A 14,496-nucleotide genomic window follows, 5' to 3' on the forward strand; every position below is an offset into this window, starting at 1 on the left:
CTCCACCAAAATTAAGAAACTAAGTTAATGGGTTTATGATTTTAGAATCCTGCAGTGCTTAGACCTTAAAAGTTGGAGTTTTTTGGGCTTCCCTGGTGACGCAGTGGTTGAGAGTCCGCCTGCCGATGCAGGGGGCACGGGTTCGTGCCCTGGTCTGGGAGGATCCCACATGTCGTGGAGCGGCTGGGCCCGTGAGCCATGGCCACTGAGCCTGCGCGTCCGGAGCCTGTGCTCTGCAACGGGAGAGGCCACAGCAGTGAGAGGCCCGTGTACCGCAAAAAAAAAAAAAAAAAAAAAAAAAAGTTGGAGTTTTTGTGTCTGATTCAGAATGACAACAGCAAGTGCTGCAGAATCACCCTGCAGGCAGGTGGTGGCCGAGTCTGGGGTGGAGGACAGTTTGCACCCGGCTGTAGCTAGTTATCCCCAACTTAACTGCCTTCTCCCAACCAGCTCCCGACACATTTCAGCAGCTCCTCAGAGGCAGCCCCACGCCAGGCCCCTGCTCAGCCTGTCCTTCCCTGGAGTGCCCGCTCCCCTTTCTCAATCTGGTCATTGTCCACTCAGTGACCGAGGTGTAGCCTTTTATGCCCAGGTCAAAACGTGTCCCCTTTGTCTGTAGTCCTCGAGCAGCCCTCTGAGCCTCAGAGATGGCACCTTGCAGATGTACATCTGCTGCAGGGCGTTCTAAGACAGGGCCGAGACCTTCCTTTTCTGCATCCTTCACGTTGCCTGCAGCACATAGTCTCTTGCATGGTTCAGGAGCTCACTAAATGTTTGTTAAAATAACGCTTTAGTCACCTAAGGTGAAGTGACAGGAGATTTTTTTTTAATAAATTTATTTATTTATTTATGGCTGTGTTGGCTTCTGCACGCGTGCGTTCTCTAGTTGCGGCAAGCGGGGGCTACTCTTCGTTGCGGTGTGCGGGCTTCTCATTGCAGTGGCTTCTCTTGTTGCAGAGTGCGGGCTCAGTAGTTGTGGCGCACGGGCTTAGTTGCTCCGCGGCATGTGGGATCTTTCCAGACCGGAGCTCGAACCTGTGTCCCCTGCATTGGCAGGTGGATTCTTTACCACTGCGCCACCAGGGAAGTCCGACAAGAGATATTTAAGAGGACTTATTAGTAGAAGGAAAATAGATTTGAAAATTGGATCACCAAATAGAAATTGATTTGACAGGAAAGGCAGGAGGAAGAGGTTATAGGCTACCGTGCCAGAGCTCCTTTGGGTGTCTCTATTTAGAGAAGCTTTGCAGAACAGATCACTAAAGAAAATAATCAGAACAGGATGCTGATTACAGAGCTGTCCATGAACGGTCTACAGTGTTCAGTTAGTCTAACGATCTCCATTCTTGTTTAGTCTAATAATTTTCAGTCCAAAGCTGAATTCGATATTCAGTGTCCTCCTTGGACCCTGTCTGGAAGGATTTAGTTACTGAGGTGCCGAAGGGGTGTAGTGAGACGCTGAAGTGCAGGGAAACACCCAGATAACTTTATCTGCATGCCTTTGTGAGATGGGCCCTGTGGCTGCCTCCCTGGGGGTCGGGCGCGCTGTGTGTGCGGTGAGGAGAGGGGAGGGCTCAGCACCCACAGGAGACACAGTGGTAACGGGGGAATTAGAGCAGTTGAGCGTTTGTGGGGACTCACGGTGTCACAAGCTTTGCTTTCTTGTGTCTTCATAGATTGTCATCCAATCCTCACATCAGCCTTTGAGATGGGAATTACTATCCCTGGTTTACAGACTAGGAAACTGAGATCCATACCACGTAGCTATTAAATGTCCAGGCTGGAAATTGAGACCAGGTGTCGACCTAAAGCCAGTCCTCTTTCTACTGTTCAAAATCAGAGAAATACTTTGGAGAGGGAATCAGCAGGACTTAGCGTTAAACTGAAACTCTTCTTTAAATCAGTCAGTTTATTTATTTATTTATTTATTTATTTATGGCTGCATTGGGTCTTCGTTGCTGTGTGGGCTTTCTCTAGTTGCAGTGAGCGGGGGCTACTCTTCATTGCGGTGCGTGGGTTTCTCACTGTTGTGGCTTCTCTTGTTGCAGAGCACCGGCTCTAGGGCACAGGCTCAGTAGTTGTGGCACATGGACTCAGTAGTTGTGGCACACGGGATCAGTAGTTGTGGCACACGGGCTCAGTAGTTGTGTCTCATGGGCTCTAGAGTGCAGGCTCAGTAGTTGTGGCACATGGGCTTAGTTGCTCCACCGCGTGTGGGATCTTCCTGGGCCAGGGCTCGAACCCATGTCCCCTGCATTGGCAGGCGGATTCTTAACCATTGCGCCGCCAGGGAAGCCCCCAAACTGAAACTCTTAATATTTGAATTCTGGTGGACGTCTGAGATTTGGCAAAGATGTGGAGCAATGAGAACTCATAGATTGCTGATGAGAGTATAGGCTGGTGTAAACACATTGGAAGAAGTTTGAAGTTGTCTTCCAAACTTGAATCTGCTGTTACTCAACAGCCCAGCAGTTACCCAACAATCCAGCAGTTCCACTTCTGAAGTATCCTTGACAAACTCTTAGCCTGTGTCCTCGGAGGTTATTTGCAGAAATGCTCATAATGAGCACTATTCAAAGCGAAGAAGTGGAAATAATTCAAATACCCTTCAACAAGAGGGGGAATAAATTGTGGAATGCTTTATAGCAGTGGAAATGAATAAGCTACAGCTTTTTTTTTAATCAACAAGGATAAATCTTAGAAATATTAAGTTAAAAGCAGTTGCAAAAGGATGCGAATAGCATCGTACTATTATTTTTATACAAATGGAAGGCAAACAATACTAAATTATGTAGTGTTTAGGAGTACGTAGGTATGTGGTTAAACTATGGATAAACGCAAGGGAATAATGAACACAAAATTCAGGGCTCACAGGGCTTCCCTGGTGGCACAGTGGTTGAGAGTCCGCCTGCCGAGGCAGGGGACACGGGTTCGTGCCCCGATCTGGGAAGATCCCACATGCCGCGGAGCGGCTGGGCCCGTGAGCCATGGCCGCTGAGCCTGCGCGTCCGGAGCCTGTGCTCCGCAATGGGAGAAGCCACATCAGTGAGAGGCCCGCGTACTGCAAAAAAAAAAAAAAAATGTAGGGCTCACACATGGGGAACGGAGTGGGCAGGGACTCTTGGAGCCAGAGAGCATCAGCGATGTGACTACCGATTTATTTCCAAAGTTGAGGGATGGGTTCCTGGGTGTATATTTCATTATTAGGCTTCAAAGCACATATATTCTTTTGTTTGTGTTAGATATTTCATGATATTAAAAATAGAAGAAAAAAAATAACCCAAGCCGGAGGATCAGAATGGAGACTGGTCCCTCTGACGGGTTAAGGGAAATTCTGAAAGTGCTGCCCCAATTCTGGACATAAAGCTCATTCACTGGGATGTTGGGATGAGCACAGCAGTCAGCTGTTAGAAGGAACAGAATTTCAGAGCAGGGAGAGGATGGTCAGGCCTGGGTCTGTCACTTCTGCCTCCATTTCCTCTTCTCTGAAATGGGAGTCGTGATACTTCCCTCACAGGGCTGTGTTGAGGATTAAAGGAGAGTGGAGATAAAGCACTGTGTGCAGGATAGAGGCATAGAGTTGGTGGGTTGGGATGAGCCACGCTCCAGGTGGAGCCAGGGAGCCGAGCGGGAACCACGGCCAGTACAGTGGTAGCAGTTGGACTGACCATTGCTGCCGCAGGATTTGCATGGGGTTACGCTTTGCAAGCCATGAAGCATATGGAACCTCAAGTAAAACAAGTTGTTCAAAGTTTACCGAAATCTGCCTTCAGTGGTGGCTATTACAGAGGTGGGTTTGAACCCAAAATGACAAAACGGGAAGCATCATTAATACTAGGTGTAAGCCCTACTGCCAATAAGGGAAACAAGAGGTGCTCATTGACGAATTATGCTTTTAAATCACCCAGACACGGGAGGATCTCCTTATATAGCAGCCAAAATCAATGAAGATTTACTAGAAGGCCAAGCTAAAAAATGAAGTAAATATGTGATAAATGTTACGTTCTTACTCATTTATGTATATGAGTACCAGCTTGTTACAATAAAACGCCTCAAAGCTACACATTTTAAAAATTAGCATAAGCTAAATGAAAGCCTTGGTATAAATTTGAGGATTTAAAATCGGATTATAGAATATTTGTAGGTTAATACTCAGCAATTATGGATAAATGCATGCCATTTGAAGTGTTGTTCATTACCCATTTGTCAAATAATTTGGTATCTATTTCAAGACAAAGTGAACAAGGTAGTCTCTCCCTGAAGGAATCCCCAATCTGATGGGAGACTGATAAAGTGATAATTAAAGTACAGTGTGATAAATATGATAGAATTAGCACAGGTTGTTATCGTAGGGGCTCATCTCATCGGGGCAGGAGGCTGTTCAAGGCACAGAGGACTCCCCCCGTCACTTAGAACCTTGAACTTAAAAGTGAATTTAGCCACAACTTAACCTCAGAAACTGATCTAGGTATGTATTTATCACCGTGTCAGTGATAAATCTAAATTGTTTCAGATTTCATACATTAAAAACTATAACAGCAGGATTTAAAAAAAAAAAGAAAAAAGCACTGTGTGCAGTAACTGGAACGTGTGCTCAGCGGGGTGCACACTTCTGAGGATGCTGTAGGGAGCGCAAGACAGAGACCGGGTCCTCTGTGGCCTCAGGGTTGGCCAGGCAGTTCAGTTAACTAAAAAATACACTGTAGAAAAGGGTTCGAAAAAGAATCGATCTTGTTTTGGCTTAGTCCAGAAATTCTTGTTAGAGTTAATATCGGGGGTTGACAGCTAGCACTTTAAATCAGTCCATTCTCTTTCTTTCTTTCCTCCTTTTTTTTCTTGTAATTTCAGCACTGGGAAATTTGGTGCTTGTTTTATACCAGGACTTTGTAAGCAAAGTGATCTAACCTTGTACGCATCACGGCCTGGGCTCCGGCTGTGGAAGGCTGACATCCATGGGACCGTTCAGGCCACGTTTATCTTAAAAGATGTCTTTGCTGGAGGAGTCAAGCCTTTCGAGCTTTACCCGCGCTTGGAATCCTCTGACAGGGGAAGTTGCAGCTCACCCGAGAAACACCTGGGGCTTGTTTCATGTTTCTTTCAAGAAGGCTGGGTGTTGAGTTGGAATGAATATAGTATTTACCTTCTAGACACCGTCAACCAGGTAAGTAAAGTGATTGTACCACATCTTTGGTGTCTAGAGGCAAGAGAATGTTTATGGACTATTCTGCTTCATTTCTCAGATGATAGAAGGAGCGGTGTTGATTCTGATGCTTTGCTTTTTCCATTGGGCCAGTCAAGGAATCCAAGTGAAGGTTTGGTTGTTTTTATAGATTTGAAAAAATATTTGGTTTAAATATTCATAGTCCTGTCCCCTGCTAAGAAAGTGTGTGTGTTTTTTATTTAAGCACAAAATTAAACTTGTTCTTTATAATTTCTTTGGATCACGTGTTTTCTGCCTACCAAATAACTGTGAGCGTATTAAATGAAAACTCAAACATGATGGAAACAGTAAGATAGGGACTCATTCCCCAAGGCCTCCGCAGGGCAACGCTGAGTTGGGCAGGGGGCTCTTTCTCTAGCTTTCTTTCCACCCTGTTCTTTTACCCTTATTTCTCCTACCCAAATGGAGCCACATTGTTTTGCCATTTTTTTCCCCACTTTACTTAATGATGTATTCGGACAACTTTCCAGTGTTATTTTTTTTCCCAGCATTATTAAATCATGGTAGAAAACAATTTCTGTTTAAATCAGGATGGTAAGAGGTTATTGCCAACAGAGGTGGAATTAGGAATTAAAAAAAAAAAACTGTGTAGTTTCAGTTTTTTCTTAAGAGCAGAGCTTTTGCTGTTCTGTACGTCACCTCCTCACCCCACACCCCACCCCCATCCTACTCACGTTCTTCCTTCTTGAAGTCAGCAGGTCTCTAACAGACGCCCTTTTCTTTATAAGCAGAGCTTCACTGTAGAAATCAAAGGGTTTTCTTAGTTGTGTGAACAGAAAATGAAATTCGTCTGCAAGACTTCTTTTTTTTTTTTTTTTTGCGGTATGCGGGCCTCTCACTGTTGTGGCCTCTCCCGTTGCGGAGCACAGGCTCCGGACGCGCAGGCCCAGCGGCCATGGCTCACGGGCCCAGCCGCTCCGCGGCATATGGGATCCTCCTGGACCGGGGCATGAACCCGTGTCCCCTGCATCGGCAGGCGGACTCTCAACCACTGCGCCACCAGGGAGGCCCCTGCAAGACTTCTTAATGATTGTTATCAGCCATGCCTGGTACTACTGGTTTAGTAGAAAGAAAAACTGCCCTTTTTCTTTTTCCTGGGAGCACACATTCCAGCCCAGGAGAGACGTGCCAGGTGGGGGTTTGTGTAAAGTGCGGTGAGCTCTGAAGAGTCCTGGGCATTGCTGAGGAGGGTGAGCTTGTCAGGGACGCTTCCTAAGGAGGTGGCCTCTGAATCAAGTTGGAACTCTCCCAGTGAGCAAGGGTCAGGAAAAGAATTCAAGCAGAGCGTGTGATGTTGTGGAGGAACAGGGCTGGGGTTTGGACAGGCCAGTTGATGCACCTGAAGCCAGACGAGGGCGATTAGGGAGCGGGGAGCAAGGCGGGGACCGGTTCAGAGGGTGGCTGAGAGGCGGGGAGAGACTGCTCGCTCAGTCTCATAAACTTCCTGGCAGGGGGTACGACTCAGTCACACATCCGTCAGATATTACCTAACTTTGGATTGAATTACCCTAAGTTTCAGAAGTCATGATAACGAAGAGCACTTGTTGGACTTACTTGGATTCCTACACTTGCTTGTACGATCTGAACTGTTACTATTGCCTGGTTTTGTGATGTTTTTTTTTTTTTTTTGGACAGGCCACAATTGCTGGTTTGGAAGGATCAGGTGATATCGTGTCTGTTTCCTGCACAGAAGATGAAATATTTGTCTTAAAGGGAGACAGGAACATTATAAGAATTTCAAGCAGGCCTGAAGGACTAGCATCAATAGGTTTGTATTTGTTGTAAAATGTTATAAAATGTATTTGTTACAAAATTTGTTATACAATGTCTGTAATTACAGTTTGTAATGTATAAAACGTACCATTTTTTGCTTGTTAAATGATTGTAGCTTTTTCGAAACACGGAGGTGTTCAGAGGGTTTCCTTTGATTCTGAAAAGACGGTTTGTGTTACTTTTCTTGAAGGTTACCTGCTTTCAGGCTTACATCAGCCAGGGTCTCACATTTGGTGGCGTTGCTTCTGTGGGTCTGGAGGTCAGGGAGGTTGGGTGAGTAGGAAGGAGAACTCGGCACCCACCTGACTGATCTCCGTCCGACACTCTGAGACAGCCTGTGGGGTTGATGCATAAGATTTTAGAACATTTCAGTCTGTCACCTGGGACAGGTTTTTTTACCTTTAACATAGTTCTTCCTCGTAGTATTGATTATTCTCTGTGCTTCTGACTTTTTTTGGTAATTCATATTTAAGCCCAAATTCTGTGTGGTCGTGCATGCACACGGCCATGGCACTTTACGTATTTGTTCCTGGTGGTCGCAGCAACAGCTGTGTGGCCCCTGCCCCACGGCCCCTCCCCGCCTTGTCATCACTGAGTTGTGCTCACCGTCTTCCAGAGACTCTGCTCAGCACTTAACATTCACGATCTCGTCCAGTCCTCCGAACAGCCCCGTGCGGGAGGGCCCAATGCCCGAGGTGAGGGCAGTGCCCACAGATGCCAGCGCCTCGTGGGGCCTCTGAAGTTCACCCGGCAGTTGCACAGGCGTCCTGCCCCCGCCTTTCCCTAACCAGGCCGCCTTCCTCCCTGGGGCTGGAGCGGCCTTGGCCCTTCCTCGCTCGCTGTGCCCCTGTCCTGACACTGCTGCCGGGGTCTCCCCGACAAGGCCTGCCCTCCTCGGGTGCTGCCCTCTGCACCCCTCCCCCTCATCATTCAAGGCTCGGTCGGTATCGCCGCGCTTTTGATAACTTCTTCCAGTCGCCTTAGTTGAGTCAGTCTCTCCTCACCGTGTTCCTGGGGCCCTTTTCCTGCTGCTCCTTGACTGCAGAGTCATTGACTTACCACTTACCTTACAAAAGAATAGATTTTTGATTGCAAGGCTCTCGTGACTCACCTTGTGGCCCTAGCGCAGCACATGGTTTGAAGAAGGCCCTAGCACGTTAGTCAGTGGTGTCCTCCTTTCACAGATTAGAAAACTGAGGATTGGGGTAGTGCGTGACAAGCCCCAAGTCACCGTCCAGATTTCCGCTTCAGCCGCTGTCTCCCCTGCCTCGCCAGGTTAGTCAGGAGGGCCCGCCCTGTGCCATGGCTGTGGGCACGCCACCGCTTCCCTTGGGTCTCTTGGCCACAGGGCCATCCTCGGTGTTTCTCCTCTGACCAGCGTCAGCTAATGTCTGAGTGACCGCAAGAGAGGCAGCGGGGATCCTGGGCAGGAAGTGGGGCTCCCTCCCTCCAGCACGGGAGGGAGCGGCCTGCCTGGGACACAGCTATAGCGTTTGTCTTTTAAACGTTAGAATACGAGGTTTGGCTGCTGGGAGAATATAAAAAACAGCCTCACTTTAGCCAGGTATTTAGCCTCAAAAAGACGAAAATGAAGTACTAGCTGTCTCTGTCCTGAATTTATAATCTGCCAAGAGATGGCAGGAAGAGAGTGAATTACCTCTTAAGTCACAGAGCGCAAGTTGGGGCAAACATCATTCCAGGGCCGTAACTTTCATAGAAAGGGACTGAGCTCTACTCTTGAGCCTGTGAGCTGGGGGCCTTAACAGTGTCACCAAGGGGCAGTGCCACTTACAGGGGAGAAGTGACCAGGAGCCACGAGGCCGGTAGACTTCCTGCAGGCATGAAGATGCTCTGTAACTGCACTGCCCACACGTGGCTGCCGAGTACTTGAAATGTGCTGAGTGCAACTGAGGAACTGGATTTTAAGTTTTGTTTCATGTCAATGAATCTGAATTTAAGTAGCTACATGGCTGGTGGCTACTGTACTGGACGGTGCAGCTCCAGACCAAGATCTGCCTGTGTAATCTTGTGTGACCTTCTGCAAGTCACTTCCCTGCCCTGCTCGTCCCCACTGTGCGCTCCGGAGCCTGCAGGCTGCCCTTGTGGCCCCCGGTCGAGGCAGGAATGCCCGCCCGTCTGGGTAAGGACCGTGTCTCCATGCCTAGAACGCGTCTGGCACGCAGTAGGTACTCGGTAACAAAAGGATGGCTGGATGGATCAAAATGGGCCCCAGTCCTGTGCTGAGGGTCCTGTGGCTGGAACCTCCTGGCGTCGTGTTGAGAGGAGGACGTGTCCATGGAGGTGGGGGCAGAGCGCCAGGACCCACCACCCCACGGCCAGTCCTGCTCTGTGCTCTCTCCTCTTCACACATGACTCCTTTAATGAACTCCTCTGTTTTGAGTTTGCGCTAGTGAAAAATTACCTTTCCCTCCTTCAACTTTGAGAATTTTTATTATAGGTACATGTGTGTTTTTCAAAGGCCCCTGGAGTAGTTGTTTTTTGGCTGCACCACGGGCCCCGGCAGTGAAAGCACCAAGTCCTAACCACCGCACCACCAGGGAATTCCCTCTAAGCCCTTTTTTCTTCCTTATTATTATTTTTTTTCTAAGCCCTTTTTTAATAGGCATCTCACCTTTATATATTTGTGAGTTGAAGTGAGAAATGCTCTACCTTATGATAGTTCCTTACTTTGAGTTATTTACAAAAGACAGCTGCTGTGAGTTATTTTACTGATTTTGATACATGAACTTCCTGGAGAACAAAAACCATGTGTTGGAACCTGTTGTACAATCCTTTTAGTTTCGCTGGTTTCTCTGAATTTAGCAGGCTGGTATTTAGGGCTGGCAAACCTTAATAAGAGTACTCCATCTTTCCCTCCAGTAACCATGGTAAAACTGACTCTTCTTTCTCAGCGCGGGACGGTCTGGAGACGTCAGGATGCCCAGAGCAAGTCCATGGGCAGCGTGCGGAGAAGCCGCCGGGGGCCACGCCTTCCGAGACGAGGCTCAGAGGCTCTTCCGTGGCCAGCGAGCCCAGAAGCAGGAGCAGCTCGCTCAACTCCACCGACAGCGGCTCCGGGCCGCAGGCGGCTCCCGAGCTGGGCAGGAGTGGCCAGCTCACCTCGAAGAGGTTCAGTGTGATCAGCTCGGAGGACTTCGACCAAGAGCTCATTGTGAAGCCCCTCAAAGTGAAAAAGAAGAAGAGGAAGAAGAAGACAGGTACCATCCACGGCAGAGCACACACGACCTCCTTTCGCCCCCGTGGGGCCTTTTACCAAACTCTGGGAAGGCTGCTGCTTGCTGAGTGAGCACTGCCCGTTCGCTGGAAAGCACAGCAAGCGAATGTCTTTCCTCCTCGAAGGAGTTTTACTGTGAAATACTTATACGTTATACGCACACATAAAGCATTAAACTATAATGTAACATACCACCCTGCTTAACAGGTCTGGGTGTTATACTTTTCAATATTTAAGTAAAAATTTCAGTTTATTCATATATATCATTTATTAGACCAGAGATTCTATAAACCTGGAAGGAAGGTCATGGAAATCTTTAGATGGATCAATTTATGTTCAGTGTAGGGTATGTCATCAGATATGGGCTTTTTTTTCTTTCTTTTTTTTTAGGCCGCACTGCACGGCTTGCAGGATCGTAGTTCCCCAACCAGGAATTGAACCTGGGCCCTTGGCAGTGGAAGCATGGAGTTCTAACCACTGGACTGCCAGGGAATTCCCAGATATGGGATTTAACACTGAGTTTTAAAAAATTTTTTACTCCTTGGTGCCTGTTGAGCCTCTCTAGCTAAAGATCACTGCAATATTGAAGGAAAATGTTACCAGATCCCTTAGCATTTTAATAATTAAAAGAAATTGGTCTGTGATCCATTTGTTCCTTTGTTTTTCTTAGTTAACATTTCTTGAAGGAGGCCTCAGAGCCCATCAGTGTGTACAATATTTGCATCCATTTAAAACATCCCTGCATTGGGATAATTTGTACTTACGAGATTTATTCTTCACCAATTAGATATCCTTCTTTTAAAATGCTTTTATTTTAGCCCAAATTTTGTTTTTTAGTTAGTGTCTTACTAGATTCGTACCTAATCTTAAACGTTCTTCTTTTAAACAGAAGGTGGAAGCGGGACTACTTGCCCCAGTTCCCTTGAATCGACTCCCTGCTGGGAGTGTCCTGGTGATAGCCCCCAGTCCTCGAACACGGACCTGCTGTCCACGACCTCGAGTTTGGGTAGCATCGTGGATCAGTCCAGCACAGGGTCTCCTGACCAGGAGTGCAGTCTCAGTGGTGAGGCCAACAGTGTCCTGCCAGAATATAGCGACCCCGAAACGTTTAGTGTCTTGGAGGCGCCCCTCCCCGCCCCTGACTCACTGAATGAAGAAGGTGACGGAAGAACCGAAATCCCGCTATGTGACGGCGCAGGCGAGACGCAGCCGCCTGGCGGGGTGTTGAGTTCACCCTGGCATCCGAGGGAGGACGCGGAAGGGAGTGATGACGTCACGGAGCTCGAAGAGGAGCCCTGCCCCGTGGGCGGTGGGCCAGGGAGCACACAGTCACCCTGCCGAGAGCGGGGCAGCTCAGTGGAGGTCCGGGAGGCGGGGGGCACAGAGCCTGCTGAGCCCCAGAGCACTTTTCCGGAAGCCCCCCTCCCGGGCTCCCCCCCGGTGCCTTCCAGCCTCAGCTGGGCGCCCAGTGCTGAGCAGTGGCTTCCAGGGACCAGAGCTGAGGAGCCCAGTGAAGAGCAGGGTTTCCGGAGGCACCTGGGGGCCCCAGACCACCTCGGCTCGAGTCCGCGGCACGCTGCTGCTGACGATGACACAGGCCAGAAAGCAGTGGCTGCTTCCGAATGTGACTTGGGGAGTGCAGGAGGACGACGGCCTCGCAGGGTCTCTGCCTCGGTGGCCAGCGCCCGTGAGCAGCCCTCTCGGGACCAGGCGTTGACGTCCAGTGACGAGGAGGACATCTATGCCCACGGGCTGCCCTCTTCGTCCTCGGAGACGAGTGTGACAGAGCTGGCAGGGAGCCGCTCCCTGCAGGACCTGCGCCCGCCGGGCACAGACGAGCCCGGGCTGCTGAAGTCAGAGGAGGTATATGCGCTCCTTTCTTAAGGGAAATCATTGGCAAACTGATTATATTTTTCTGTTTATGCAAAGAAATTATATTCCTACTGTAAAACCCATATGCCAGAGGTGTTTGCAAGTCTGGCTTTGGGGGATTTCCAGCGCAGGGACCTAGAATGGCTTGGACTCCTGCTGACCTGTCACCCCTGCTCAGTTACCCACTTTACCAACAAAAGCAGCCTCTCCTTGTTGATTCCGGCAGGGCCGGCCCAGCATGGGCGGCTAGTGCTAGTCATCCCAGAGGACGGCTGGATTGGCCTGGGGGCCGCTCCCAGAAACCAGTGGCGAGAGGCCCGTCCACTTGTGGAGGGGAAGGCGCTGCCCCTCAGACGCGCGTCTCGAGGAGCCGTGTCTCCCTGACCTCCAGACAGCGGCGCCAGGGCTCCCCTGCAGGCTGTGCAGAAACCAGGTTTCGAGTGTCCAGTTTCCTGGGTCGGGTTCTACCTAGCCTATACAATTAAGAGACGATTATTAGCTATTCTTGGTCATTTTATATAAAAAAGTGGCTTTTAAAAAGTGCTTGTTTTCCTTAGCAAGTAATTATTATTTAGATGTATTTGGTTTCAAAACTAACTGTGTATTGTAACCCTTCCTGCTAAGTGGATGTGAGGTGTGGATTATGCTTGTGAACTTACAGCCACGTGTGCTTTCCCCAGATGTGCCTCTGGATTCTCTCCATCCTAATGATGTGTGGCATTGGGGCAGCTCTCACCATGTGCCAGGTGCCACGCTAAGCACTTCACAAGTTTAACTCATATACTTCTCTAAAAACAAAACCCACGAACTAGGTGCTCCCGTTTCACAGGAGGACGTGGAGACTCGGACAGTTAAGTGGCTTCTCACCAGGTCGCATGGCAGGTGGGGCCAGGGCCGTCTCTCCCAAACCTCTGTGCTGTCTGTCCTACCTCGAAAGTGAAACGTCCTGCTTATTTGTTTTAAGACAGAATGCCCTTTCACTCAGTCTTCCGCGCATTCACCCTTTCGTGAGTGCCTTCGGCTGCCAGACTGTGTCGGGCGCTGGGGAAACTGCAGTGCCCATGACAGGCAGTCGTGGACCTCAAGAGTCCTGGATGTGTGTGCAGATCCTCCCAGTTGAGTGGAACTGGGCGATGGTGATGAGCAAAGTGCAGGCGGGGCGCGGCGCCCACAAACCATGGCAGGGGCCAAGCAGCTGAGGCTGAGGGCGTGGGCAGTTGGCATTCTAGACCAGAACTTTAGAAAAGTCCTAGGTGAGAGGGCACCTGGTACTTTGAGGACCTCTCCCAGCCTTCACCACTCCCCCGCTTGTCCCCCTCCAGAGAGCTGGAAAGCCACCTTTTGTTGCGTTGGGGGTGGGTAAGGCGTGTCCTGGTGAGCCAGGGCCAGATCGAGAGGGGTTGGGTGCCATACTCTGCGAAGCAGTGAATGTCCATGTGTGGGTGATTGTGCAAATACATGGGTTTCTTTTGCAGTTTTGGAAAGCTGTTAAAGCACACACTTTATTTAGCTTTGATTTTTAAAAGAACCCTAACATCTAAACCTTAGTCTACAAGATTCAGTCAGGCAGTGTCTTGGCTAGATTTCCATCAGCCACATGATGTGCCACGTGTCCGATGATCGGATCAGCGCTTAAAAAAATATGGTGAAAAAAACAAAGATAGTGGTAAATGCCATTTCTCCTAACACATCTGTAATGATTAGCTGTGCAAAAAATCAATTTGCATACAAGTGGGAAGTGAGGTATCCCTGTAGAATAAAACCAGATCCTTTGAATGTAAGCATTAGGTGAGGGAAGAGGCTGTAGTATCTGTGACAGGGTGTTATCCAGGAACGTTATGGGGTCTTTGTGGGGGACAGCTGCTCCCACTTCACTGTGTTTCTCTTAGAGCTGGTCCAGAGATAGAGGGCCGACTTGAGTGATTGCACACTTTTCTTATTGACGACAGTACAACACATGCAGCTGTGTCCTCTGCCGCAGAACTCAGCAGGCTCTGTCCTTGTTAGTTTGCAGAAAGCTGGATGGGTTACTCCGGGCCGGGCTACGGCATTCTCAGCTTGGCGGTCTCCGAGAAGTACATTTGGTGCCTGGACTACAAAGGCGGCCTGTTCTGCAGCGCGTTGCCGGGCGCTGGGCTGCGCTGGCAGAAGTTTGAAGATGCCGTCCAGCAGGTGGCAGTCTCGCCCTCAGGTTCGCCTCCCAGCTCCCTACTTCTTGCCCCAGGTGTAGACGCCCGAGCACACAGGGACCAGTCCATTCAGCGGACTTGCCTTTTCCCTGCAGGTTTGAGGGGTTTTCTCCAAAGAACGCGGATTGCTGCATTTGACATCAACTGAAAATAGCGTGATTGCAGTTCAGTTTTTGGTTTTTTATTAATTGCAGTGGTAACGCATG

The 14,496-nt window shown here is 49.2% G+C and overlaps 1 protein-coding gene and 1 pseudogene across 5 annotated transcripts in view; both read left to right on the plus strand.

Annotated features, from left to right (window-relative positions):
• Positions 1-14,496, plus strand: part of TECPR2 (tectonin beta-propeller repeat containing 2) — a 99,909-nt gene that overhangs the window by 32,704 nt on the left and 52,709 nt on the right. For 3 of the 4 annotated variants that reach the window (XM_082617030.1, XM_082617028.1, XM_082617029.1), the window contains 5 exons: positions 4,849-5,161; positions 6,857-6,989; positions 9,907-10,212; positions 11,119-12,092; positions 14,109-14,292. In XM_082617030.1, coding sequence (XP_082473156.1) covers positions 4,849-5,161; positions 6,857-6,989; positions 9,907-10,212; positions 11,119-12,092; positions 14,109-14,292 — 1,910 coding nt within the window. Of the gene's footprint in view, positions 1-4,848; positions 5,162-5,193; positions 5,313-6,856; positions 6,990-9,906; positions 10,213-11,118; positions 12,093-14,108; positions 14,293-14,496 lie in introns of those variants that run through there. The other variant, XM_082617031.1, reaches the window with a different exon arrangement.
• On the plus strand, positions 3,445-3,979 carry LOC309802564 (mitochondrial import inner membrane translocase subunit TIM14-like; annotated as a pseudogene). The gene has a single exon. The product of its transcript is annotated as a mitochondrial import inner membrane translocase subunit TIM14-like (transcript).

This window comes from Mesoplodon mirus (genome assembly GCF_964341445.2).
Source record: "Mesoplodon mirus genome assembly, chromosome: 4".
NCBI lineage: Eukaryota > Metazoa > Chordata > Mammalia > Artiodactyla > Ziphiidae > Mesoplodon > Mesoplodon mirus.